The 27,551-nt window shown below is 52.2% G+C and overlaps 9 protein-coding genes across 9 annotated transcripts in view; 3 read left to right on the top strand and 6 right to left on the bottom strand.

Annotated features, from left to right (window-relative positions):
* Nucleotides 1-1,494: 1,494 nt before the first annotated feature.
* Nucleotides 1,495-4,283, bottom strand: PpBr36_01381 (uncharacterized protein; the record flags this gene model as incomplete). Its single annotated transcript, XM_029888568.1, has 2 exons — nt 1,495-2,697; nt 2,814-4,283. The coding sequence occupies 2 exons, from the start codon at nt 4,281-4,283 to the stop codon at nt 1,495-1,497; spliced, it is 2,673 nt and encodes an 890-aa protein (XP_029751935.1).
* A 3,777-nt stretch (nt 4,284-8,060) lies between these two features.
* On the bottom strand, nt 8,061-9,908 carry PpBr36_01380 (uncharacterized protein; the record flags this gene model as incomplete). Its single annotated transcript, XM_029888567.1, has 3 exons — nt 8,061-8,078; nt 8,166-8,198; nt 8,451-9,908. The coding sequence occupies 3 exons, from the start codon at nt 9,906-9,908 to the stop codon at nt 8,061-8,063; spliced, it is 1,509 nt and encodes a 502-aa protein (XP_029751934.1).
* A 999-nt stretch (nt 9,909-10,907) lies between these two features.
* Nucleotides 10,908-11,351, top strand: PpBr36_01379 (uncharacterized protein; the record flags this gene model as incomplete). The annotated part of the gene is made up of 1 exon (XM_029888566.1): nt 10,908-11,351. The coding sequence occupies one exon, from the start codon at nt 10,908-10,910 to the stop codon at nt 11,349-11,351; it is 444 nt and encodes a 147-aa protein (XP_029751277.1).
* On the bottom strand, nt 11,139-11,621 carry PpBr36_01378 (uncharacterized protein; the record flags this gene model as incomplete). Its single annotated transcript, XM_029888565.1, has 2 exons — nt 11,139-11,347; nt 11,612-11,621. The coding sequence occupies 2 exons, from the start codon at nt 11,619-11,621 to the stop codon at nt 11,139-11,141; spliced, it is 219 nt and encodes a 72-aa protein (XP_029751278.1).
* Nucleotides 11,622-12,035: 414 nt separating this feature from the next.
* On the bottom strand, nt 12,036-12,986 carry PpBr36_01377 (uncharacterized protein; the record flags this gene model as incomplete). The annotated part of the gene is made up of 1 exon (XM_029888564.1): nt 12,036-12,986. The coding sequence occupies one exon, from the start codon at nt 12,984-12,986 to the stop codon at nt 12,036-12,038; it is 951 nt and encodes a 316-aa protein (XP_029751283.1).
* A 4,202-nt stretch (nt 12,987-17,188) lies between these two features.
* On the bottom strand, nt 17,189-19,675 carry PpBr36_01376 (uncharacterized protein; the record flags this gene model as incomplete). The annotated part of the gene is made up of 1 exon (XM_029888563.1): nt 17,189-19,675. The coding sequence occupies one exon, from the start codon at nt 19,673-19,675 to the stop codon at nt 17,189-17,191; it is 2,487 nt and encodes an 828-aa protein (XP_029751284.1).
* A 4,493-nt stretch (nt 19,676-24,168) lies between these two features.
* Nucleotides 24,169-25,654, top strand: PpBr36_01375 (uncharacterized protein; the record flags this gene model as incomplete). The annotated part of the gene is made up of 2 exons (XM_029888562.1): nt 24,169-25,458; nt 25,541-25,654. The coding sequence occupies 2 exons, from the start codon at nt 24,169-24,171 to the stop codon at nt 25,652-25,654; spliced, it is 1,404 nt and encodes a 467-aa protein (XP_029751285.1).
* Nucleotides 25,655-25,836: 182 nt separating this feature from the next.
* Nucleotides 25,837-26,725, bottom strand: PpBr36_01374 (uncharacterized protein; the record flags this gene model as incomplete). Its single annotated transcript, XM_029888561.1, is given in 2 exon segments — nt 25,837-25,865; nt 25,885-26,725. The coding sequence occupies 2 exon segments, from the start codon at nt 26,723-26,725 to the stop codon at nt 25,837-25,839; spliced, it is 870 nt and encodes a 289-aa protein (XP_029751286.1).
* Nucleotides 26,726-27,033: 308 nt separating this feature from the next.
* The window catches only part of PpBr36_01373 (uncharacterized protein), a gene marked incomplete at both ends in the record, with an annotated part of 2,917 nt that continues 2,399 nt past the window's right edge, over nt 27,034-27,551 (top strand). Inside the window, 2 exons of the mRNA XM_029888560.1 lie at nt 27,034-27,271; nt 27,365-27,513. Of these exons, the coding sequence (XP_029751279.1) occupies nt 27,034-27,271; nt 27,365-27,513 (387 nt within the window). The remainder of the gene's footprint in view (nt 27,272-27,364; nt 27,514-27,551) is intronic.

Below are 27,551 nucleotides of genomic sequence, written 5' to 3'. Positions count from 1 at the left end.
AAAAAAAAAAAGCACAAGGTCACAGCCTAGCCTCGGTGCGTTAGAGGTTGTAGATGGCTTATCCTCCCTTGTCCAGCAAGGCCCCCCTTGCATCCCTCTAAAGGGTATAGCGCTCCCTCGCTCGGCTTACTCTACAAGGGACTCTGCGAATTCGTATTCAACAAATTCAATACGGATCATGGATGGTGAGGGAGAGATGTTTTCCCTCGGATACAAGACAGAATTGACGCTGGTTGGTACGTGAAGGGATGAAAGTTTGATTTTCTTTTTCTTTTTCTTTTTTCGTGATAAAAAGAAGCCACACCTGATTGGGCAGTCACCAGTAGTTCTGACATCAGAAAGATCCCCTCCCCCAGCCTCGCTACCCGTCTCCCTCGAGACAAAACCCCATAGCCCCCGGGGGTCCCGGATGAGATTCCCCGGGGTGTGGTAGGGCAAAGGGGGTGCTGCATTGGGCGCCTTACATGATACGCTCTACTGTTCAGAGCTAGACTACCCTTTCGCTGTTCTGCCGTGTCCACCTCCAAGGCTCTACCTGGGGTCTGGTGTTGGTTAGGCTGTCTTTTGCTCGTACGAAATTTGGTGTTTGTTTGTTTTTGTACACTCATTAATTGTTAAACGGGTTGAGGATAAGACGAGGCAAAGGAAGAATATCATGTTTGGTTTCGAATTCCGGTGAGAAAACAAAAAAGAAAGTCTGGAATCGAGGGTTTTCTATGATACACTTGCAAAAATACCCAAAACCATAAAAGAGTGAGAGAACATGATCAAGGTAGAGTTGTAGCTCTCTCTCCCTGGGTTTTGAATAAAATTGCAGCAAATCACCAATAAACAGGTTGGCCTCCATTTTTCACCATGTGCAAAAAATAGTCGTGAAAACAGTCACCTACTAGACTAAAGCCCCCCATATCGAACGTTGATTTCTCAAAGACAAAAGTGTGCCTTTTTTTTTCTTGTTTTCTTGAAAAACGACATGTCCATTTGCCCTCCCACCGTTTAACACCAGGTTTGAAGTTTGAGTAATGAAGAATATGCAAAAAGAGCAAGAGAAACGAGATTCAAGTTGAAAACGAAAAAAAGAAGAAAAAAGGTTGTGAATGTTTGGGATTAAAAACCATGGCTGTCAACGTTTAGAACCCCCAGACAAAAAAAGTAGAGATAAGCATACTGAAAGTTGGGATGAAAAATTGGCGAGAGAAAAAAAAAAGGGATCTTCATAAGTTGTGCCAGTTATAGGCAGGGTTCAAGATCCACGAGCAACAAAAAGAAAAAGAAATCGTAGAAACACACCCATAAAACAAAACGCCCCCACCCCCCCAGCATCTTCCGGATACATGCAGCAGCACAACACCTGATAAAAGAAGTCGATCAAGACAGCTGTCAAATCATCTCCTCGGCGCCTTGGCTCTGCACGCGGCGGGGGGCTCGAAGAAAGATGCTTATTAGAGAGACCTGATGACACCTCTTCACTCCCGACCTTTTTCACGGCCCGTCTCAACCGGAGCCCTGGGTCTCGGCGGGAGGGAAAAACACACCCCCAAGACCCCCACTGCCCGTCTGCCGCGGGGACGGTTTCGGCTCCACATCGGAAGGCGTGGCGGCCGCATTGGGAGGAGTGGCAGTGGCAGCGGCGGTGATCTCCCGGTTCCGGTTTGGAAATGGCTGTCGATGAGTGTGCACTCTGGCGGCGACATGCTCCATCTTGATCTCCGGCGAGCCTTCCTGATGCTGTTCCCGGTGGTGCTGATAATCGTGAATTTGCTGCTGATCCTGCCGGGGGTGGAAGGCTCCGTCGTACAACCCCGGTACGAAAGATGTGGTAGGTTCTGACGACTGCAGCATCTGCTGCTGCTGTGGGGTTACTTCGTGTGCCGGATTCAGGCTGGTCGGCAAATCATACGACGCCGACGGCCGGTGGGTCATCATCAGCGGCTCGGTCCTGACTGGTGGTCCAGAGATGGGGTACATATTGTCCAAGTGGTGGTGGTGGTGGTGGTGGTGTTGCTGCTGCTGCTGCTGCTGCTGCTGCTGGGGGTAGCAAAAGTGTGGACCTCCTCCGTACATGATCTCGCCAGTAGGATCGGCTATATTACTTGGCTGTTGCTGACGCTGGTGCAGGGTAAACTGTTGCCACTGATCCCTCGTTGCAAGCATGATTGGCTGCTGCTGCTGCTGCTGCTGCTGCCGCCGACCGTCGATGGCCGACGATGGACAAGACTGCAGAGATCTCATGCCCGGATGCGGGGAGGTCCTCGCCTCGAGCTCCTGCACAGAGTGGTATGGAGGCATGCGGTAGGGATGCATGCGGTCAGAGTACCGCGACCAGCGCGCAGACGATGCGCGGTTGCTACGTCGGGAGCCGCCGATGGCCGGCTTGAGATGATGAACAGCCATCGGTGATGATGACGATGGTGGTCTGCCGCTGTTCCGTTGCTGCTGTCGACCTGGGCCACCCTCGCCGCCTTTCGAGCCGCCCGGTCGAGAGCACGACGAGCTCTGCGTCTTGGTGCGGTACCTCGTAGTGGACTGCACTCCGTTCTCGATTGCCCAGTCTTGCAAGTACCACACCGCCAGCTTTTTAGCCGTCGAGGAGGCTGCTTCAACCTTGGTGCGTCGATTTCCCTCATCATCCGGATTGCTTTTGTTTGCTCCTGCTGTTGAGCCTTTTCCAAGGCGAGGGTTTATTTTTGTAAATGCCTGCTCCCCCCCTTTTTTGTCAGTGGTAAGCTCAGAAGAAGAAGAAGAAGAAGAAGAAGAAGAAAAGAGATAGGAAGAGAGAGAGAGAGAGAACAGAGGGGCGCAAGGAGGCTTACATGGTTCATGCTCAGATTATGCCGGATACTGTTCTGCCAGCCTTTGGAGTGGACCTTGTCCGTGTTCTGTATAAACCACCTGTAGATGTCCTGCAGAGTCATGGTGCGCTCCGGAGAGGACATGAAAGCCCTCCACAAAAGCTTCGCATAGGGCTGCTCGCTCTGCTCCTCTTCATCCTGGCTGTCCTCCTCTTCATTACATGCCCCCGCCTGCGCAACCTCGTCACCCTTTTGGCCCTGCTGGCCGTCGTGTACACCTCTAGCGGCGCCATCCCCGTGGTTCGAGCCCGGGCTGGTGGGGAACTGGTTCGACGGCAGGGTGGGGAAGTTGCTCATCAGGGTCTCCTGCGACTGGTTGGGATGCTGCAGGAAACCCTGCAGCGTGGTGTGCTGGCTCTGTGGTAGTGGGTGAGGAGAAGCGGGTGTTGCAAGGGCTGCTATTTGCTGCCGTTGCTGGCTAGAGTAGATGACGCCGCCACCCGGGTCCAGAAAGACGTTGTTAGTATTGCTGCTGCTTATGCTATTGCTGCCTCCGCCGCCGTACCCAGCCGCGCCATGGTCGTCGAGTCCGCTGCTGGGATACGAGGTTGGCATCAGTCCAGTCGGCAGCGCGAACCCGTTCGGCGAGGCTGGCGTCGGCGGCCCAAAGTACGGCGATAGTGGCGAGGACCGTTGCGATATGACGTCCACACCCTCCAGACCTGACGATTGCCAGACCGCCGGTGAGTGTGGCTGGGGGGCGATGTCTTGTGCAAACACCGGTATGGAAGTCGGCCAGTGGGAATAGTGGTTGGAGGTGGCGAGGTCGGCTGTGGTGGGTGGTTGTAATAGTTGTGGCTGATGGCTGCGTTTGTCGACTATAAAGCCGGTGCTTATCGTCAAAGGAGGCGAGCTTGTGCTGTCGGTAACAAACATTTCATTGTCACTGCAGCCCCAATCCTCGTAGTTGAGCGTCAGTGCAAGCGATGGGTATCGACCAGATGCTTCTGCAGGCTGGGGAAAAGTGAGATGCTGGTGATTCTCGTCTGAAGGCAAACGCAATGGCGCGGTCAGTCTTGGAGTATAGGTTTCTATCCGGATGGACGGCGACCTGGCCCATGGTGTTATCACCTCCGGGAGGTCTGAGGGGGTCGGGAGGTCAATGGGGCTGCCAGAGAGGTGGCTATGATGATAATGATTACTCTGCGCGGGCGATGCCGGCGTCGTGGCTGCACTCCGGTCCTGGGCTGCGAGCCCTGCGGCGGAAGACGAGCCGTCCCGGCGCGACACGACCCCTTGGTCAAGAACGGGGAGTGGACTGTTGGGGAGCAGCATCGCTGGTGGTACAGGCCCGTCCTGGGGGGATGTGTTGCCGAACTGTTGAGTCGTGCATCCGGGACCAGCTGACGCAGACCCAACTGTTGTTGCTCCTCCGCTGGCTTCCGCCAGCAGGCTGCCCAGGAACTCTGTGTCCACCGGGCTGGCTAGCATGTTTTGAGCTCGGTGGCTGCTTTGCTGTTTTTCTTTCCCCCCTTCTCTATCCTGTGGTGGAGTGCGAGTGGTGATGGTGTGATGAGTGGTAGATCACAGGGTTCAGGGCTTGTGTGCCGGTGACGTGAAGTTAGTAACCCCACCAAGCTTTGGGAGGAGAGGAAATAAGGTGTGTAGCAAATAAGGGCTGGTGAGGAAGGGGGGAAAACATACTACAAGGCAGTGAGCCTAAAAGGCGTGTCGCTTTGGTAGTAACGTTGCTGCCTTTTTTTTTCTTCTTTTGGTCACGCCAATGGTGTAATCAGGGCGTACAAGCGTGTTCTGTGTGCCAAAAGATCAAGTAGTGAACAAATGAATCCTTAGAGCTCTGACTGCTAGAAGAAGACATTCCTCAAACAAAAAAAAGCTTGATATGAATGTCAGAGCAATGTCAGGTCGAATGTGATGTTGATGCGCAGTGAGACCGGTGAATCCAGGTTAGGGCTGAGCAAGTAGGAATGCCACCCCAACAACCTATATGTGGATTCTGTTTTCTTAGTTACCGAGGGGAAGGGAATCTGGGGACCGTAACCTTTTTTTCCTTTTTTGCAAATGTCCGAAGACCCAACTCATTGGGACTCAATGTTCCAGATCACTCGCATCATCTTTCTGCGGCAAATCTTTTCTTATATCCATCATCAAAGAGCTCCTCGAACTCGTCCAAATAAAAGCAAAACCAAGAAAATAAAATAATACCTTACCTCTAGACCATTCGATCCACTAGTACCAGATACATCAGTGGGGGGTGTATCAAAGGACAGGCCTTTGGGGGCGCGACCGAGGAGGGGGTGCAATGTTTGTAGTATTTGCCAAGAATTGTCACCCAGAAAGTTGACTGATACCTACAAGCAGCACACGCGCATATGGACACGCATGCGAACACGCCAGGAGACTCCCTCACTCGAGGAATTTCTCTTACCGATTGGCCGAAGTGGGCTCATCATCTGGAACCAAAAGAAATATATACAAGAAAAAATTAAGAATTAAACAATAAGCCGCCCGGAAGACTTCCGTTATCTGCATCAAGGGGTGAGGGAGTGGAAGATCAGGGGGTTTGTACCTGTCTACATTCTATATCCGCGAGATAAAAACTTTTTTTTTTAAAAAAAAAGAAAAAAAAAAAAGAAAACAAGCAATGGAAACAAAGAAATATATGGGTAAAAAAAAACAATAAAAACAGTTGCAAAGAAAACAGGATCCCCATCATAGTGATAGGTCACAAAAGCAAACGGAGGTCCTCATCATCAGCAACCAAACCACTCCCGTCAGGAGCCGTCCGCCGAGCCCCGACCTCCCATCCACGCCCATCAGGGATTTGACGGCAGGACCTTTTTCCCTGTGAGGGCGGCGAGAGAAGAAAAAAATTAAAAGGGGAGGGGAATGGTTCTAGCCGTGTTGGAAATTGGTTGGACAAACGTGACAACTGACAAACCGTGCGTCTTGTCTCCACGTTACCGGCAAGGCATGATAAGTACAAAAAAAAAAGGAAATTTTGGGGGGGGGACACCGGCATCGCTCTCGCCGCCCGCTTTCCTCCCCGCAGGGTGATTGTCCGCTCATCTTTTTCTCTTTCTTTCCATGAAACCCACCCTTGATGTTGTGGTGTATTGAATAGTCCGCTATTCCATCATCAACTACTTCTATACCAAAGGACAAAAAGAAAGAAGCGGGCTGCGGCCGGTCCGAGATTTCATGTTTGCTGAATACACAGAGCTCAAGCCGATGTCCGGTCTAGAAAAGACGTACAAGAAGAGATAGATGTACAGGAGAGGGGGAACTGTAAACCGGGAAGCCGGAGCATTATACCAAGTCCGGAGGTTTAATCCTGCAGCAAAGAGACTCTTCCTATCTTTGTTGCAATCATTTTGAGGATTCGGGCTTGAGTCGGCCAGTAAGCCTGGGCATCATCCTTGCTGGTGACCTTGTTTCTCTCTCTCTCACTGTCTCTCTCTAGACAATGGCCAAGTCCATCGACGAGCATGGATGGACTGACGTGTCAGTGACCTGTCAACTCTGCAAGATGCGCATCGAACAAGGCCCAGGTCAAGCGGAGATGGAGATGGCGAAGCGAGAAAAAAAAAAAAAAAAAAAAAAAAAAAAAGAGTCCCAAGAAGGCAAAGAAGTGGACCCGTCGACGGGAACGCAGAAAAAGTGTACCTGATGCAAAGTACCCCAAGGGAGCGAAGAGGGCCAGCCCGAATGACAAAGGGCTCGGGAGCTTGCAGTTCTGCTCGCCAAGACAGCCCAATCATTTGCTCGGGATTACCCAATGAATTAGCCGTTCCTTTCAGCAGACAACTAGTCGACAAACGGCAAAGGCTGTAGCAGTTGTATGTTTATAGGAGAATCGATGGTTTTCTTTTTAGAAGCATCATCGACAAGCAACGGGAAAACAGGCACGCACGCACGCAGCACTCATGGGAAAGTCGGGGATCACAAGAACGCGGGTTTTTTTTTGAGCCTTACACTCTATTCATATCTGTTTTTTTAGGGGGGATTCCCAGACCGCCGCTGACTGCCTTTTCCTTGCTGTGATGCGCCGAGATTCTTATCCACATCGTTGATCTCGCTTCGTGGTACATGGGATTCCCCGGGCCGTGGCATGACAGAACAAAGGCATTGCGATGTATAACCGTCTGTCGTACCCTCGATCAAAGTTTCCATGTATGTGGCAAATGTGTAAAAACACAACAAAGAAAAGTCGGCCATGCTTCAGCCGCCTCGGCAGCCTCAACGTATGGCCTCATCAAGGGGAGTTTCGTCCGCCCTCCCCCCAGCGGTGTAATGCAAATCAGATGCTTGCATTCCAAGGTCCTCGAGTGCGTAGCAGGGAAACAACCTTAGGCCGACGATGTGATAAGTGATAGGATCTACCATTCTGTCCGTCCCTTGGGTGTTTGCTCTCTGGACAAGCAATATCAACAATTGGTCAGGGGAGGAAAAAAAAAGTTTGTCTGCCAAAGAAATATGAGCATTCCACTGCAACCCCTGAGGTTAGTCGTCAACAAGATGTCACTTTACGTGGCGAGGAGGATGAACGAGCCATCTGCATGTGGTTTTGGGTGGCCAACCATATGTGTGTGAGGATACAAGCGCATATCGGTCTAAATACCTGGCTAAGCGAAGAAAGCATAAAGACAAAAAATCTAAACTACCTTGCATCAGCCTGACATCCACTTGACCTGGTGGGAAACATGAAGTGCAGGTGCGTGTGCGTGTGCGTATTTGTGCGCACAACAAACAGGGGATGGTGTACCCTCACTAAAACATCCTGTTCCATCCTTGCTGTCAGGAAAGGTCCGACAGACCAATGGTCATGCCGAAGCTTCAAACGTCGTGCCACTCCAAGGTTGGGAACGCGGGGGGAAACAGCCGATATGTCTGCCTGTTCAAAAAGAAAAAGTCGTGCGCATTCAGATAAGTCGGGAGGGAAAGGTGTCTTGAGGGTATGCAGAAACAACCTTGTGGTTGTGGCCGAGACGTCTACACTGGTAATTACTGCAACCCATGCGTGATGTCTCTTTTCTTTCCATGTCAGGTGCCTCAGTCAGCGTAACTTTGGCTTGGCTGACACTTTGATGTCGATGAAGACGAGTTCTGATGACACAGGAGCCTACGCTGTAAATGCCTGGTAAAATGGCAACAAAAAATGGAGAATGGTCCCACAAAAATGTGATGCAGCTGTCGATTCTTTTTTCCCTGGTAGCTCGCACGACTTGCGCCAGGTTTGCTGCCTTCTCATTTCCTATAGTAGATCTGCACGGAAATCATGTTAGTATACCATGAACAACAAAGGCTCCCTGGCTGGATTACATGGATTAAAACTGGAGACACAGGGCGTACCTTTTTGAACCTGAAATGGAGTTGCAAAATACCCTATCAAAACGTTTGTGGTTAGCAAGATGTGCCGAAGTATGCGCCTACTTAGCCAATATAGTAACGTCGCTTAAGCTAACGAGACAGGGTTTGCTGCATCCGGAATACGGAATGCCAAGACCCGCAGCATTTATGAATACCGCAACAGCGCATGGTACTCAGTTTGGTTTCTGCAACTCGGTAGAGCGCAACATACGTATAGGAGGTGTGAGAATAGAGAGGAAGATTTGAAGAAGAAGAAAAAAAACTTACCTTGTCAAAACTACTTTTGTAGCCACGTTCCCTTTTGGCACTGAAATCCCATTCCTTGTCAACGATCCGAAACGCAATATCCTCGTACGGAGGCCCCGCAATGAACCGGATCAGACATGTATCCTCCTGGCCAGCCGGGGCAAATGACTCTCCTCGCCTCCGACCGCCTTCCCGGATGATCTTGAAGGTTGGGGCCTTGGTCTTGTCAATGAGATCCGGGTAAAAGATGTTGAAACGGTAGCCGTGCACCACCTTGGGCGGCGGGTTGTCGTAGTCATAGTGCGTCTGGTTGTACTTGTTCCACTCGTAACCCATCTGCACCCGGTTGAAGTAGCGGGGCTTCCGCGGACGATACTGGTCTGCCCATGGCGGCCTGGGACCTGTCGCCGGCGCCTCCTCGGCCGTCAGAATCTCCTCGTCCTCCCCTACACCGCGGGCAAGTTCTCTCTCGTATAGAGCCCTGGTCGCCTGGGAGAAGTCTTCGTCGTTTGTACTTTGGGCAAACCGAGCTGTACCGGGAGGGAGGGCGCCACGGCTTGAACCTGGTGCACCTTTGGACGCGCCCAAATTGGCACTCGAGCCCTGGGCAGCAGAGCTCCATGTTCTCTTTCCACCTGTAACCAGGGCTTTTGACCCTGCCGCCACCAGCTTCTCAATGTCCATTGCCTTTAGCTTCTCAGCTCGGGCCTCGCGGATGGACTCTGTGACCTTCTTCAGTTGAGCTTTCGCCTTGTACACAAGCAAGCTCTTCAACAGGCCACCCCAATAGTCTGTGTCGACAGATGGGTCGTTGGAATCAAGCTTCGCTCGGATCTGCTTCTCTAATGCCTCGAGCTGTTCGTACGTCTTGGGGGCGAGGATCTTGTCAACGTCAGCCGACACCGAACCCACAGTGCGGCCCTCGGGGCCCTGGGGCGCCAGCTGGTGGCGACGGTCGTCGCAGAGCACCAGGATAGCGTTCCAGTATTCGAGGTTGCGGGCGCTGGTCTCGAGGGTTCGGTAGGATGTGACCTCTGGCTCCAGCTCGGTCAACTGAGCTTCGCTGAGCCCCTCGATCACCTTTGCGGGCGACGGCACAGTAATCAAAGCATCTTTTTCGTCGTCGTCAAGGGTATCGCGGTCTTCATCGACCCAACGGAGGTTGAAGGCGAGAAAGTCGATCGGCTTGGCGCGGCGTTCACGGACTCGGATGTCGGCCTTCTTCTTGGACTGCCGCAGGACAAATTTGTCTTCGCCGGCGACGAACTCTTCAGACTGCTCGTCCTGGGTCTTGAAGTTGCGCGGATTCGACTGCTGGTCTCTGTTGCTGCTCTTCGGCGGAGCTCGTTGCGGCGGCTTGGATGGTTTTGTGATTCGTTTGCCCGGGTCACGCCTCGGGGCGGTGATATCCCGCCCAGTCGAGGACCCGCGGGTTGGGGACTTGATGCCGGCGATCATGGCCGCTCGTCCTGGATCCATCTTGATTGATGACTCTGACGCTTTTGCTGGCTAGATGTATGAAAGAATATGCACGGTTGTTTTTGGAGGGAATTATGCTCGCGATAACAAGAAGGATTGAAGATGCACTGCTCTTCGGGCTTGCGAATGCCTTGATTGATGCCGTCAGTCTTGGCATGCGCCATCTAATGCCTACCCACTCACTCGAACGCGGTATCATGTGATGTTTCACGTGGTGGGTGGATCTTTGTCACCTTGACCTGAACTTGGACGATTTCGGTCACTTGGTATTATTAACACTTGGTTATCTATTTAGCCATATTTTCGTCAATTCATTCGAGGAAATAGGCGAGTTAATTTCTTTCTATTCAAGGAACCGGCTCCTGATTTTCGGCTTCGAATATTTTTTTTATGGATCTTTACGCCAATCACTGTTGCCTTGTTATCCCGGACTTTAAATCTCGACTAGTTTAGGTGCTGCCTAAATACAGTCGCAGTCGTCCGAGTCTAGCCGCCAGCGCTTGTTTCCACCATCAGACGTGTAAAAACAGTAGCGACATAACGAATCCTTTCTGTGGATCTTTTTGAAACTCGTGCCTGGCTTCCTCGGACTGGTTGGACTTATCCCAGTGTTCGAAAGGACTTGAATACCCTGATTTGGCCATCTCGTGGACAAAGACCCCATTCTAATACTGGGGAGAACACATGTCGTACCATGGTTCTGCCATCCCGTTGATATTATCATGCATCTTTCGGTCAGGATTCAGGCACTTTCCGGATTTTAACGCCGCCGCCTGGGCATGACGGGTCTTATATTCCGATGCATGGCGGTTATATCTATCCGCAGTATAAATAAACCCAAAGCCCAACGCTTGCCTCGTTGCTAAATCGTGTCATGCAGCACAGTCTACCCAGATATCTTTCCATCCTAATAACACTCTTGCCGCAATCTTGAGTACTAGACCTCTTTCAAGCTCACTTAATTCACCCACCCACATATAATCAACACCACGTCCAACCATGCCTCGCCTCCACCTCCTAAGCCTAGGCATCTTCATCACCAGCGTCCTGGCAATGACGCTCCCACAACCCGCCGCACCGGCAGACACCACCCCGGAGGCGCCAACCCCGACCATACCCTCCTACACGGTCGAGTACGGCAACGACAGCTACCAGGCCTGCGGCTACTTCCGAGGGGGCCAGATGCGTTGCCCGGAGGACCACGTCTGCATCGACAACCCGCGCCCGTCCTCATGCGGTCAGGCCTGCGATGACCATGGCGTTTGCGTCAAGCGGGACGCCGCGCGGTGTGGTCAGGGCTTCGCCGCCTGCGCCGACGGCGGACGCTGCCGCCCTGCCGTCTTTGAGTGCGTCTCGCCCACCGACGGCAGCCTGAATGGCGGTTGCGCGAGCCTCTGCTTCCCCGACTACTGGAACGGTGAGCCGGACCGGGAGGTCTTCTGAGGGATTAAAACGGGGGTTTGTAGGAGTTTTTCGCTATTTCGGTATTCTATTTATTTGAACTTGTTTTCAAGAAAAAGAGAAAGAAAATCAGGGGGCGGGCTTGTGGGATGTAAAAAAAAAAAAAATGACATGTCACCTGTCGTACGCCCCAAGTATGGATGATCTCATGTCTCAGGCCTGGAGCACAGGATCCAAGAGAAGATTGGAGATAAGGAGGTCCAGCTATTCTGTGTGGATATAATCGATAACGTTTAAAGCACGCCCGTACATTCAGTCCATTGCTGTACTGGAATAATATCTAGTCGTGCAAGTCAACAGCTCTCGACCTTACAAGATGAAGAAGACTTTTCTTGGTGGAAGAGTACTTAAATTAAATCAATTAGACCACCCAAGTACACGACTGTGTACGTAGTTTTACAAATCCCCAACTCCACGACGGTACACACAGCAACTCTGCCACCTACAAAAAGCAATGACATAGTCATGTCCAGAAAAAAAAACACCCAAAACACCAAACGTCCCTTGCCCCATTAAAGCATAAAAATATCAAACATTAGAATAGACCTATGTCCTCCGAGAAACGCCATATAATCCGTCTCTGGGTTGTGATTTTCTGCGTCTTCATACTTATCATAAAATATTCTGTCGTTAAAAATGTGAGACAAGTGAGTAGCTAAAGCGCAGCTAAGGCGCCGGTGCTGGCTTCTCCTTGATCCTCTCGGCGGGTAGTAATCCCGTATCGTTGGTGAAGCTTCTGGCGACTATCCCCATGCCGGAGCCCTCGGGCCGGAAGGCCGGATGCGCCCAGATCGGCGGCGTCCTGGCTCTTATCGACGGCGGTGGTACCGGCGGCGGCGCATCCCTGAGGTCGCCGCTCCACCTCGCGTTGCTATTCGCCCAGGCCGGAGGGCACTTCTTGCCGTCCGGAAGCTCCCACACCCACCGGCGGCTCGAGTTTGAGGAGCTGTGGACCGGGCTCCGGAGGCTGCCGGTGCTGCCGCTCGAGCCGGGCCTCTCGTGCGAGCTCTTGAGCTGCGGCTTCTGCGACGGCGGTAGCAGCATCTCTTTGTCTTCCATGTCGGAGTCGTTCATGGCCGCGGCCTCGGGTCCGCTGGCGTGCCGCATTCCCCTGGTCCAGAGCGACGCCTTGGTCGGAGTGGGCGGGCTCGGGGGCAGGCCGGGGTCGGTGACGACTGCATCCTCTGCGAGGGAGGGTCGGTCGAGGGAGGGTCGGCTCTTGAGCGACTTGCTGATCATGAGGGCGCGCTGGGACTCGGCCTCGAGAAACATGGTGGAGTTACTGAGCTTGCACCGCCGTTCGTACTCCTGCCAGGATAGGTTCGGGTCCCGCTGGCGCGCGGCCGTGTACTCGGCCGTGGCTTGACTTCGTCGTTTCCTTGACCGTCGGACCATGATGCAGGCTGTGATGAAGGCCATGACAAGCACAGCGGCTCCCATGATAGAGCTGACGACTATCAGGGGTCGGAAGTCTTGAGGAAACGATTCGGTGTTCGTGTCTGCTGCATCCGTCGTCGCCGCAGACGGGGAGCCCGAGGCGGACGGGGGTTTTGGGATGGGGCTGGCGACGTCTCGCCTTCCCAGATCCCCCAGAAGCTCCGGGACCCTGATGATCATGTTGTGATGTGATGCTTGTGTGCAGCTTTCGAGTTTGTTCAATGTCGATAGGTGGGATTAAGCCGTCGCTTGCTGACCGATGCCTTGGAGGCCAGCCGGTATCTGCAAGCTCGGGTGAAGGTACCAGGCAAAGCTGCCGTCAAGCGTTTAGAGGTTTATCTTTTTTTTTTTTCTTTTTTTTCTTTTTGGTTTTCACCAACGACCGATGACGAACGTAGCCGAGAGCTTGCAATCACGTCATGTCATCTTGAACAGGTAGGTTCCTTGAATAGTTTCGACAGGCATGGGTTTAGAACAAAGAGAAGGCGGACGGGTAAGACTAAAAGTAAAAACGAAATCCCCAGCCCCGTGTGTCATTATCGGAGCCGTAGCGCTGTTCGCTTCCTCCGGCCCCTCCTCCACCTTACGCGCTCACTCTCTCACTCGCTTGCCCAGCACCTACCTAAAGTGATCGCATCCGCCGGGCAGCTTGTGAACGCCCAAAATTCCCAATGGTGGATCCGCCAGGGGTAGGGGAGGGAACCAAGATCTGTACCGCCCCCGCCGCCATGGTTCCCCCCTTGGTCCGTCATTGGAGGGATTTTCTCGGCTTGCTACATTGTACCTTTTTCCCTCGCACGCAAGGCACGACGCGAGCTCAACGTCGGCTGTCTCTCGCTTCAGTTGCTTTCCCGTTAGGTTTCTTCTTTGACACAGTGCCGTAAATGCACACAGCCTCCCGGAGGTTGCACGGGATTACGTGCATGTATCCAATTGCAGCTGAGGTTTTTTTTTTTTTTGGTCTCTGGTCATTTTTGCATTTTTTTTAAGATAAAAGAAAAAAAAGTTAGTATTATTATGCCAGGGTCCTTCTGCTTCCGGAAACATGAATATTGGAGCATTGGAGCAAGTTAGCTTCGCTAAGTGGCTAGCAAAGCTGGCAAGCTTGTTTGTTGCTGCTGGTTGGCGGGTGCCGAGAAGGTCTGGCCCGAAAATAACTGGGGAGCTTGCTCCGCTGTCCTCCCCACCACTGGACTTTTTTTTTCCCTACAGAACAGACAACACGAGCTGGGTCGCAGTAGCGCCATTTGGCCCGCGGACCAGTAATACTTGGACGACAAGAAGAAATTCTTCAACAACGCACCTAGTGTAACCAACCCTCTTTTTTGCCCTTCACCGTCTTGACCGTGTCGGTGGTCTGCCCTACCCCCCTTATCGACCGACTCCATTCATCCCCCCCCTGCAATATATTGCCAGTTGGACAGAGTATAATTATAGAATCTGTGTTGAATACGAATCTGCCCACGGCCATCTCCTTCACCGATCGGAAGACTATTGTTGTGTGCGCCTATTCGAACTTTGATGTGTATGCATGTCTAATGAATGTGCTTGGCTCTCCACCTTATTTCGTATCCCCCTTTTCTTTTTCCGTTGACGGTCCGCTTCTCCACTATCCACGGTACTTGACAATAGGTACTGTAATATCGTGCCCTCCGTCTTCACCCTCTGCACCCTTCTTTTTTCTTCTTTTAACCTTCCTTGCCTGAGTCAATACCCAGTCCCAATTCGACAAGTTCTACAGCCCAACCATCTCCGGCTCTCTCGACCGCTTTTCCTCTTTATCCGGGACGGGAAGCTCTAACCCCTGTCCCCCACCGCCAACATCGTCCCAGCGAACAAAAAACACAAATGTGAATCGACCTCGCTACCGGGATGCACCAAGTCCCCGATGCACGTGTTGCACTCAATATTTGCCACGTATAAAACTCTTGTCAAACCTTAATTTTCAACGAGGGCTGGATGGCAGGTGTATCATATTGATTAATCAAAAGCCGTTTTCGGAAAAATATATTCACTGTAATTAATCTTTCTATCTGTTTCTGCCCTATGTAAGCCCAGTCAGCCTCCTGAGATTGCCGAGCAAAAGTCTTCAAATCCTCAACGCTCTTGAGGGGGTGTAAGAAGCAAATGTAGCAGAACGCCCAGCCGCCAGATGAACCGGCGTTGGTGTTTTTTTTTCTCCCTGTCCTGTCTCTGCCGTCACATGTCTTAAACCTTCCGCCTCAGTGCTCCCAGCTGGCTGGTGGGAATCCTTGGGAATTCGGTGACCCCGCCGTTCATCCCAAAGGAGGAGAGCAAAAAAAAAAGCCCGCATAATATCTTTCCCATATTCCCAGCCGGCGGGAGGTTCCGCAGGCGAGCATCATGGACAATGCGGGGGAACCAGAAATGGAACCAAGTGCATATCCGTCTGTAATTGGCAAGTTCGGAGTGTGGCCCGCCGTTGGGATTCTTGACCAAGAAACACAAGAGAGAGAGAGAAAAAAAACTCCCGGCCCGCTGCCGTAGTTGGCCAATCCGCGTTGGAGCAGATGCTTCTGGAAGTAAGAAGTGTTCGTTGACTAAAAGTATACTAGACTAGAAATAGCCTAGATCGGTTTAGACCGCGTACATGTACATGCGTTGGGGATCTCACCCAACGACAGGAAGCTAGCTACTCTGCATGGCCATAGCTTGCTGCCTCATGTTAGTCTGCCGGGCTGTCTCTGACAGACGTACTGGAATACTTATAAAACGGGACGTTTCAAATCGGCGGCTTTTGCTCAAACTTGAACGGAGCGCCTTCCGGTGCTGTGACATCCTCTTTGGTCGAATGACATTAGCTCCGATTCTACCCCCGTTGATTCCATCAGATGTATGCATACGAGGCACATACGTGACAGCTGGGTTGATGCTCGGACTGCTATCTCAGGCAACAGCCACCCCCCAAAAACCCCTCTTGCCCCTTGGTTTAACAGCACATTGTGTCTCTGGCTTCAAGAGTCATGTATGTGTACTAGACAAGGAAGTAATATGACTATCCTCTGAGGCTGTAACGGTGCTGCTGCAGAAAAGATAAATCTCCGACTAGTCTAGACTTCTAGACTGCAGTATCAAGCTAGAAATGGTTGGATTCAAATATTGAGAGGGCTAAAGAAATCAAGAAGAAAAAGCAAGTCGGGGGAAAAAGGGAGAGAAAGGAAGAAGCGAATTGCCCCAGCCACCACTATCCACAGAGACATACGACAGCAGAGCGGATCTAGACCACAAGCCACATGACTTCATCTTCCTTTTGCTGTACACCCCGAGGAACCTGAACCAGTTTGACATGCCATGTGGCAAGAGTCGCACAACTAATCAGTCTCAGCACAGCACGGCTGTGATCCTTGCGGGCTGCGCATACCTGCCTACCTTAGACAGTTAGATGTATAGATGCAAGTAACCACACTTGCGTCAGGACGCGAAATACAGCAGCGAGTAATCATAAGGCTTGCAGAATAGCACCATAATGAGAGCTTATGGAAAACAAGACTCGCAGTGAGCCTGCGAAGCTGCTTTCATGTCAAAAGAAGAATGGTTCTGAACGAGGCGAAGCCACTTGTCTCCTTTGGGCGAATGGATACTTCAAAAACACACACACACACACACACACAAAAAAGACATTCTCGTATTATTTGCATTCGTATTTCATTCGTCCTCTATTATTCTAGTGTGTTCTCATAACACCTCACTCTAACCTCCCAAAGCACGTCCTGGGGCCCCAATTATCTTTCCGCCATTCCAAGGCACCTCTAGCACCAAACATCCCCCAACAAAAACAAACGTATCTGGGGCTAACATCAAAACTTTGGGGGTATCTTTATGTCGAAGAAAATGAACAATCAGAAGCGTAAAAGACAGGCCAAGATAATCGCTAAAATAGCTGGACTGTAAAAATAGAAACTCAACATATTCATCATACAAAAGCAGAAGCCACTTCACAGGCCCCAGGCCTACAGAGAGCGTCTTAAAGATGAGAGTCGGATAATATCAAGCGGTAGGGTTGAGATAGGGGTTCTCTAGCATCGAGCCACATGTGTCTGAGCGAGACTTTTCTTCTTTTCCGGATTTTTTTTGGTGTGATTTTAAGGGTTGTGAATGACAAGATAGGAAAGGTGTAAATGAGCGAATGTAGTTGGTGTGGTGACATTTAAGGAAATAGAGTTAAGCGAGCGGTGTTTTGTCCCGATATGATCGAAACAAGTTTGTAAGGAAATGGTTCAAACGAATGTGGTGTTGTGTAGTTATGTGCGTCTCTTGTGCTCATGTGGCTCAGCTTTGAGATCCGTTTCTCGGACCATGTGTTTGTTGCTCAGTGACTTTATCCTTCTTCCTCTTCCACTCGACTCTCATCAGAGTGACGTCTAGTCTTGTTTTGGAGTAGACTCGGACCACTGTGGGCCCAGACTAACTCTTTTGACATCCATCGAACCCCTAGGCGACAGATCGAGGAGTATGGCACTTTTAGCACTGATTCTCCGGGCGTTTCCCTTGCCAAGGTCGACACTGGTGGCACTATGGATATCGGCACCGATGCTGGATGGGCTGACGGGAGAGTCTTGCTCCTTATCGTTATAATCCTCCTCGTTGACGCTGGAAACCGTGTTCAGCAGGCCCTCGCGGCTTTTGATTCGATCAACAGAACGAGGCTTTGTAAGGCTGGGCTTTCTTCCGCTGATCGAGCCCCATCTTGCGCCGTCGTCCTCGTCGCTGGAGGGGACAGCGTCACCAGTGGAACCCCTACGAGTCCAACCTAAAGAGTCTGCTGCGGAAACACGACGAGCAACACGATTAAGGTACTCGTCATCTGCTATCCCCACCGAGTCGTCCTCGTTGTTCTCAGGGTCTGGCATACCGTACTCGACAGACCGGTGGGCACGCTGCTTCATCTGAGAAGATAGCCGGTTGCTCCTCATCCGGCCTCCTGATAGCCAAGATGCTTCCGAATCAATAGAAGCAAGCGACATGGACTGCTGTGGCTCGGGTGATGCGCCATCAACAAGCATAGAAGTTGGTGTATCATATCTTCGTTTAGGAATGTCGATAGGCGCAGATGGTATGGGCATCGCATCAGGTAGTTCCTTGACAGTCGGTGGCAGCGGTCTATCTGGCGGCGGTTGTATCTCAGATTCGTGCGGCGAACGGGGTAGCTCGGGGAGGTCTTCCCGGAAGCGGGATCTGGTGCGCTTTGGAACGGTAGACGCCAGCCCCGAAGCTACAGGGGGTATAAAGGTAATATTTGTTGCTGTAGTTGCGGACGGTGGTTGAGACGTCGACATCGAATCCCGTGACGTGTTGGAGAAGGAGGACGGCCCTGGGTTACGTTTACGACCCCACTTGAAGATCGATATCCAGGACATGGGACCTTTGAACGAGCTTTCCGAAACCTTCAGAGTAGCGCTGGAGTTCTGCGACTGGTTCTGCTCTGAAAGCGATGATTTGGAATGGCTCTTCTTGGACCGTACAAATCCCTTTGTCTTTGGACTGGTATCCCGCGAGGTCGGTGGAACTGTCCTTTCCTGAGGGACCTTTGCTGGAGATGCTGGCTCCGCAGGGATACTGTCCACACGATGGAACGCCTGTGCTGGCACGGGCGGCTCATCAATCACGCCCTCGGAAACCTCGCCACGACCCGCGACACGCTTGCCCTTGCTTTCTGAAGGGGGGTCTTCAGTGTCCCGACGTCGAGATGACGTTACAACCGCCGAGGTCTGGTCTGCGCCTGTAACGAGAGCCTCACGTCCCAGCACGCCACGTTCGAGATTCGGTAACGGGACACCAGCTTCCAGTGCTTGCCGCTCTCTTTCTGCCCTTCGAGCCAGTCTCTTTTCGATTTTCTCTTGTTCACGTTCCCGTTTTCTTTCCCTCCTCCGCTTGTCACGTTCCATAAGTTCTCGCAGATCACTTGCATTTAAATCATCGGCCAGATCATCGACGCGCTTATGCGCCTTCAGTATCGCCTCTGGGATCTGTGCACCCAAGACTCTTCGTTGAGGCGCTGCCCCGGCGGGAGCCGAGCCAGCAGAGTGATGACGATGACCCCATCGTGGGTGGGCGGAATATCGGAGGGTCGGCTTCGGGGCGAGCGAATCGAGGGCTGAGACGCGGTAGGACACCTGCTCTGAATCCGAGGAGAGACTCGAATGTATCGAGCTTGCTCTAGGTAATGAAACATCAGAGTTGTAACGCTCCCGCTCCCACGGGGGTCCTCTCGTGAGGCCAGACTTGACCCTCTGAGTTTCCTTTCCGACGGGGCGGCCCGAGGACCAGGCGTCGGTGGCTGGGCGCAACGGGGTAAAGTCCCGTCCAGCCTTGAGCTCAGCTTCCCTCTCGCGATCGTGGGAGTTCTTTCTTCGTTTGGTGAGTTTCCGCGACATCAGGTGGCCGCTATCACGCTTAGATGGGTGTAGCGTTGGAATAAGGCCAAAGAAAGAATTATCGCCTTCCAGAAGGTCCCCTTCATGTTCCTGTTGCTCATCGTGCGTTGCCGTTATTGTTTGGCGGGGGGCATTAACACGCCAGTTACTTGCGGGGCCTCCCCCAAGTATAGAGCGGCCAGGGGGTGGGGCTGACGCTCTTTTTGACTTCCGCCTGCTTTTCCTGCGCCCAACATGGATCTCGTCCTGGTGGCCAGACTCGAAGCTATAGGCCGACGGAGACGCCCGTCCATGTTGGGGTATGCTGGCGAGATCGACAGCATTCCCCTGCGCATCGATTGGCGGTGATGAGATGCTTCCCCCCGTAGCCACCGGGGCGGTCTGTCGTCGTGAGAATGGAGGCGCATCGCCTGTCTGTGTTTTGTCATGGGAGCGCAGCCTCTTACTGCGTCGCCGAAACAACCAAATGGCCATGCTGGGCCCTGCCTAAGTAGGCAGCTGCGGCCCAAAGCTTCTCAAATTTAATCTAGTGCAAATTAATGCAGGTCGCAAGGTTTGGGACCGTCAATAGAATGAAAAGGGATCCCGGGAATTGCGTCGGGATCGGACAGCATCATTGGGAGTGGAGCCGTAGACGCTATATGTTGACCAGGTCGAGGAATTTGAGCGGCTTGTGAGCTCAAAAGTGTCTATCGCAGGTTGATGCTTCTCAGGTCCCTTGTAGCTTGTGGCCAAGTCGAATAGAGGTAGACAGTCGTGCAAAAGACGAGGAGGCTTGAGCAAGATGCTAAGCGAGAGGTCTTGTACTGTAGTAGTCCAGTATTTTTCTCTGGACAGGGTGACCATGAGTTAGGTGTGGAGCAAAAGAAGGGATGACGGATGTTTAAGTTCGGACTGCCCGGACTGTACCTGCTTTCTGCGACTTTAATGCGCGTTTGTTTTATTTTCGACTGATTGCTTTGAACAGCCGTTGGTGTGTTCCTGGCAAGAGGGGGAATAGAGAGGAAAAGATGGGACAAATCGTTCGACTCAGGTTTATGGATGAGGAAAATGCGATCCAGACCCTTGGGTGAGAGGCGGCAAGAATTGCTTCACATGCGGGAACGGGAAGTGGGTGAGTGGGTAGGGCCAAGTGGGTTGCCTGCTGGGTGGGAATTGGTCAAAATATTGCTTGGCCTAGGAAGGGAATGGAAGGTTGACAGAAGGGAGGAAGTCCACGGGAAGTGAAAGTTAATAATGAGTGAGTGAATGGGCTGGGCTGACTGATAATGCATGTCCCGTCCTGTCTATCTGCTGTCTGCCAGTAGCTCCCTGAGGTTACATGAAGTCAAGTTCTTCTGACGCAAGGGGGTTCCAAGGAGTCGAGTCGAAAGACATCAGCAGCAACTTCAAAAGGGAAAGGCGCTCGGCACGGTAGCTTAGCGGCAAGGTAAGGTACCGAAGAGATGATCGAGGTGGGGCGGTGGCGGTCACTGGCAAAAGTGGGTTGCAAGTGGTAACTGATGCGACCTCGAAGGGCGACTAAACAAGAGGGACAAAGTGAGGCCGAACCTAATACCTTCGTACTTTGTCTTCTTGTTCGTGTTCTGTCGTAGGGTAGCTTTGTTGACCAGAATCGGAACAATAAATTAGTAAAGTGATAGGAAAAGGAAGAGATCGGCGACCGAGGTATGGGGTTATCTCTTTTGATTCCTGCGCAAATGAAGTCATGCAACCGAGATCAGTCGGTCCATATTAGGTACACTTTCCCTTGCCTGCCTAATGCCCTAACTACCATTCTCTCTGTTGAGATTGATAAATATTTTGGTGACTCGTGTTTGTTTGTTTTATTTGTCCGATTAGACTAGTCTAGTCGACATCTCAGACTGCAATGCACCTAGAGTAGATCTAATTCTAGTTCTAGTCCATTTCTAGATATTCTTCTCGTAAACAAAACACCCAGATTCTACCAACTTACAATGCTTGCTATTCTTATTGGATCTGGTTGACAACACAAAGCTCGATGGAATGGTCGCTAACGGTGCATCGCTCGTAGCTATGTCTCTCTAAATTTCTTACTTGTCCTTTCCCTTTCAGCTTCCCCCCCTCTTCCCACAATATTCGTCGACGCCCGTCGTCAACTGATTGTACTCTTTAGTCTACCTTTACTCCGGGCCGGTTCTGTCCGTCTCGTAGACTATGTGGTCGATTGAGGATTGAGCTTAATTTGCTTTGTTGTCGCGCTATAGATGCGCCTTGAACTGTTCCACCATTCCTCACTAGTTCGATTCTTTTTCCCTATCTTGACCTCCTTTTGCTACTGTATCAAGGCTCTCAACTTTCCAATTGGTCCTTGGCAGTAGGCGGCATGGCGCCGACTGCTGCAAGCCACGGAATCCAAGGGTTGCAGGGGTGTTATTGTGGATTACAACCAGCTCTTACATCGAGGGGCTCTGCTTTTGCTTTTGACTGTTTTGGTCTGCATCAACCCACTGCGTTTCTTTCGCATCTGCTTTCAGCCACGCTGCAGGCAATGAGTGGTTCTATGTGTGATAGAGTTGGACCTACCCCAGAATTTCTTTGAGCCTTTTTTTTTTTTTTTTTTTTTCTCTCTTTCTACCTCGTTTCTTTTCCTTTCTATTGCTCAAATCTTGGTACCCAGTAGACTTGGTCAGTACTCATTTATCCAACTTTGTTTTACAGATACTAGGTAGTATCGACTCGTAGGGCATTTGAACGATTAAATTGGGTTGCAAAGCAAAACCTAGGTTTCGGGGCTCCCCGAGTTTCCTTTCCTTGAAACAAACATGTTTCCACCCCATCCAGCCAGGGCCTTTTCTCTTGGAAACCCCGTGAGAATATTCAATGCCGTCAGCTGGTAGCATCGTAGCATTACGGCGCATATTGTAGGTGCCCACCCACGATTGATATTGGACCCAGAACCACCCCCCAGCCCGACTTGGCACCGCATCTTAAACGAGAACTGCACCCTGAAGCAGTGGTCCTTTGCTGGAGTGTCTTTCCGAGTGCCCATGTCGTACCAAATGCAATCGTCAGTAAAAATGTTGCGGTTTTGACAGATGACACTGCAGAACAGGACTGTGTAACTCCGCCCATACTTTTCCTTTACCGTCCTCTAGCAATTCGGTACAACGGATCCAAGTGACACTATCCCATCTGCATCGCAGCTTTTCGACTATGGAGTAATACCAAACTCTCAAGTGGCATCGGTGGCAACAGCAACACCCCCGGTCCCGGGGGCCCAGTAGTCCCAGCCACCTCTTTTTGGAGCTTTAAATCTCGCAGGGATCATAACTCAGGGCGCCATCTAGCGGCCCCCATTCGCCCACTGAAAATACCACTACTGCAGCCCAGCAGGGACAGGGAATGAGGAGGCCAGTGACGTCGCGAGCTGGAGACGACGCGTTCGCACCCTATAGGATCGAGAATTTTCATCACAAGTGACGCATCTCTTTTTGACCGACATTCTCAACTTTGGTTCGGGTACTAAGTTGCATGCGAGAAAAGAGACACCACCATGAATCGGAATTGTGCTATGCTGACTTGGTCGTTCACAAGAACTTTGTGCATGCCTCATAGGGCGGGTTATGCTGTTGCCACACCGAGCCCGCATGCAGCCTCTTTACATGCACTATGCACACCTGTCAAGGTGCCACGGCGTCGGGCGCAGATAGATACCATGGGGCAGCATGATGTGATGGCCTCCGGTGAGCGAGTCTCTGGAAACAACGGCCGGGTGGGCGCCGTCGCACTCAAAGGACCCCTTTTTCCCTCGCCCAGTGTATGCCCTGCGTATAACAGCCAGCCCTTGGCCATGCTGTTGTAGCCCGCGAGCCATACATTGCGCCGTGTGTTCCGAGACGGATAGCTGACGCATGCCTCTGTTCTGGTCCGACTTCAGCTGCTAGGGAGTGCAAATAAATGGTCAAGCAATGTCTAAGCCTTTGAGAAAATATGCACAATAGGGGGTACGGGGTTTCTAACGGCTGGCTGTAGAATTAAATGGCGACTGGCTTGCCACAGACGCAGATCAAGTCTAGAAAGGCAGCCGATCTACTGTTGATCTGCCCCATCCGGCAGACGGCAGAGAACCAAGTGTGGCTTTCAAGAAGCCCCCGAAGCCCCCAAAGACCTTGAGGGACTCGGAAGGTAGCCGCTGGCGAAATCTATTGACCATGGCAACATGGATAATCTTGTGGCCAAAAGAAATACTACTAGGTTTAGTCAAGGAGAAGGCTTGCGTCGGGGAAATTTGCAAATGCTAAAAAGTCGGGAAGTCCCAGCCAATCCTGTCCGTGGCGTGGGGTTTTGTGAATAGATATGCAGTAATAGTTGGCTTTTTCAGCCGAAACCGCAGGCGTCTGGTACGGATAGTGTATCCAATGCATCATGCGTTGACGCTTGGGTTACTATGGATGTGGTGGCCGAGGAGCCGGTAGTTACAGATAAAAAGAGGAACCTACTCCGCTTGAGAGGCGATCCGGTCACGGCCGAAAATGCGCATCAATAATAAAATTTCCTTGTGGTTAACTTGTGGTTGGAAGACGGAGTGACGGAGATCACTCGGAGGTGGAGATGCACTGAAAAGCTGCGCTATGTTTTGCTAGCTGCTGATCGTGGCATCTGAGTGCCTAGCGCCTAGACGGGGTGGTTTGAAGCCAGTCGCCAGTGAGTGGCAAGAACGGCGGGCAGCTTGGAGGGGTAGCAAAAGAGGGTTAGGGTACACACCAAGTAACCAGGGCAACGGTCCCCCTAATTGTTTACCATCAGACTTTTAATTAACCAAAGCACTGAAACGCGCTTTTCCACGACACGCATTGGAATTGCATCACTTGCATCATCTAAGATCCCGGACTGCCAATACGTAGTATCTATCATTCACGTCCAATAATTGATAGGAACCAGGAGATTAACAAATAAATACACCAAACGCATCGACCCGACCTAACTGAAACACCGCTGCCAAAATGGCGTATAATCCGCGCATGTCCATCATCCCGCCGTCGCAGCAGCAGTCGCGCGGCAAGACCAACAAGCGAGAGAAGGAAGAACAGGACCTGATGATCCTACGCGACGCAGAGATCGTGGGCTGCATCCGCGACCTCGGCTTCACCAAGTTTGACTTCTCCGACCTCGAGAAGCCCAACCCGCTGCAGGTGCAGATGATATTCGAGCTGTTCGCCGAGAAGACGATGAACGTGACGCGCGAGACGGTCGACCCGGCGATGCGCGCCGCCGCCGAGGAGGTTTGTGGCAGTGCCGACTTTGGCGAGGCGCTCATGCCCAGCGACACGCGCAACCTCATGGGCTTCTACGCCGCCTTTCGCCAGCTGCTGGTCGCCTGCGGCGTGCCCGACTTTAGCTTCTCCGACATGTACAAGCCAACTCATAAGCGCCTGGTGCACCTGCTTTCGTACCTCATAAATTTCGTGCGCTTTAGGCAGGGACACGCCGAGCTGTTTGTCGAGCACTTTGACCGCGTTCAGGAGACCAAGAACAGGATCGACGTCCTGTACTCGGAGAATCAGGAGATGGACGCCCGGCTGGACGACATGAGGCGCAATCGGAGGGCTATGGAGAGCTTGGCCCAGGAAAAGACGCGGCGGAACGAGGATCTCAAGCGCCGTCTGCTGGAGCTGCGTCGGAACCAGGAGCGCGTCGCCGCTCGTCTGGAGGAGGCCAAGGCGCGAAAGACGGAGCTGGCGCAGCAGCTTGAGCAGAGAACGGCCGAGAAATTGAGCCTCAAGCAGGAGAGCTCCAAGCTACGGCCATACACACTGCAGAGCCCCTCGGCCCTGCAAGCCAGTTTGGCGGACCTGTCAAACACGCTCAATGGCGAGCGGGCGCACATCGACTCGCTGGACCGAAGGGCACGCGCGCTGCAGACCTCTGCGGACTCTTTCACCGTAGTCTGCGCGGACGTGGCGTCGTGCATCAAGCTACTCGACGAGATCGCAACCGAGCTGGCCAAGGAGGACGAGGAGAGCGCAAAGAAATCCAGGCAGCGCGACGCGCTGGCCGAGCGCGGTGCCGATGTCAAGGAAGTCGAGCGTGCAGAGTCGTTACTCCAACGCCAGTTGGCCAAATGGAACGAGAGGACCGAGCGGCTGCGCGAGCAGAGTTCGCAGCGGGCGCAGGAGGCAAAGAAGAAAATGGAGGAGCTCAAGGCCATACACAAGAAGCTCAACGAAGAGCGGACGGAGAAGGGCCGCGATATAGAGACGAGGAGAGTCCGGATTGAGCAAACCGAGAAAAAGGTATGTTATTGTTCTCCTGCCATCCTTGCTTAAAAATTCTCATACGTCGCAACACTAACTAACTTTTACGCTCCGTTTACAGATGCTTGATCTGAAAGAACAAATCGAGCAGGAGGTTCATAATGCCCACGATGAGTACCTCAAAATGGAGGCACACATCAAGCTTTACATGACGGAAATGGAGCAGTCATTATGAGCGACAGAATGGTGTTGGGTGGTACTATGGTCGTGTTTCTTGCTATTATTCATTCTTACTTTGGGCACCTCGATGAAGTCATGGGGTCTGGTATACCAGGAGTTTGGAGTTGGGGCTAGACATGCTTGGATGGAATTTATGTGTGATGATTAAAGTGTAATGACCGTTTTGCGAGAAGTTCATCAAGCTCGCAGTTCCGTAGACGCCGTATCTTCGGATCAGTTTCTAACAAATGTAAGATTGTAGCGACTCCTGTCGCTGAAAACGAAACCATCTACCGAGTACCCTCTCGGCCGGCACTGTTCTCCCTATCCAATTCCCAACTTCCCCATCTTGGCCAAGACGCCGTGCAGTCACGCTCAAGACGGGAATATCCTCCGTCGCCAGGCGCTCAAAGCTATCGACTGCAGCGCCAGGTGGTACAGAAGACTGCGCTTCCACGATGACGGCAGCGAGCTTGTTCCTATGTGCCGCCTCAACCAGACTCGCAGCCGTGAAGCCGATCCCCTGAGCACTCCACTCGCTGGTGTCGCGATGAAGAGCCAAGAAGTCGTAGACGAGCAGCCACGGCGGCTCATGCACCGAAGGCGTTTCCAGGTCTGTTCGCGTCGGCGCCGGTGGTGGGCGGACCTTGGATGCCGATTCCAGGGTTGAGAATACCGCCAGAAAAGCGCGCAGGTGCGAAACGGTAGGCACAAATACCACGCGGATATGCCGCGAGATGGCAACCTGGAATAGCGGCGCTGCGAGGAGCTGCGCCTTTCGTTGGTCGTCATCGTCGACAACGGAGGCCTTTGGGTTCTCCTCCTGGGACACCATTTCCTTTCCTTTCCCCTTGACGAGGTCTCCGTGTTTGCTATGACGCTCCTCCATGTGTGACGCAGGTTCTGGGCAGCCTGGCCTTTGGTCATGTCCGCTGGTCCGGAAGTCGTCGACGAGCGAGGCCATGAATTCACCCCGAGAGCTGCAGATCACCAAGGTCGTTGGATATACACATTGCGAGATGAGTAACGACAGCAGCTCTGAGGGGCGCGTTGGCGGGAAGACCCGTGGAGGTGGTGATGTTGTCATTCTTGGATCTCGCCGGTTAGAGAAGCGATGCCTGCCTCCTGCTATGAAGACCTACTACGGCTGTTCATTCCCCCATCATGGTCTTCGGGACGTAGTGTTGCCATGAGCCTGATACTCCTAAGCTGGAAAAAGAATGTTCTTTTTGTCCTTTATTCTCAAGGATGCGTCTGCGCATTTTTATGATTATTTCGTCACTATTCTCTTAGGTACTGAGTTCGCAAAAGGTCTCAGCCCAAAGGAACCGAAAGTCGCAAAGGCCCACCAGTTCCTTCGGTCAGACTCCACCTTTTGATTGAAATCCCCTTCAAATGCAATTCCGCCCCTGCCCCCGAGCTCTAACCAACCCCACCACTGCCCGCATAACGTCACAACTCAGACGCCGCAGCTTCCATAGCTCCTTTCCGTCCCCCGACAGAACCTCTCTGGCTTTTTGTTGCGGCCGACGCGTACCTCGGAATCGGAAAACACGGGTGTGCCCAGCGCTACCTACCCAGGCGACCCGAGAGATGGAGTCCATCTCGCGCATTTCCTCGCTTCTTGAGAGCGGTAAGCAAAATAGGGCGAGGTTCAACACGTTGCACAGACAGAGAACGACAAATGCTGATGCCACTTTTTTTTTGTCCCCGTTCCCGTGTTCAGCCCGAGAGCTCACCCTCGATGCTGCCTCGGCCGCCGCGTCACGGGGCTCACGCGCCTCCACCAGGCCGCCGGACAAGGCGCAAATCAAGAGGCTTCTGGACAGCCGCAATGAGAGGGAGGTTCTGGATGGACTAAGGAAAGTCATCGCGGTACGTCCCCCGGCGCAGGACAAGTAAGGAGAGACACT

Source organism: Pyricularia pennisetigena, chromosome 2 (assembly GCF_004337985.1).
Source record: "Pyricularia pennisetigena strain Br36 chromosome 2, whole genome shotgun sequence".
NCBI classification, from domain to species: Eukaryota; Fungi; Ascomycota; class Sordariomycetes; order Magnaporthales; family Pyriculariaceae; genus Pyricularia; species Pyricularia pennisetigena.
This window is presented reverse-complemented; position numbering and strand designations above follow the sequence as displayed.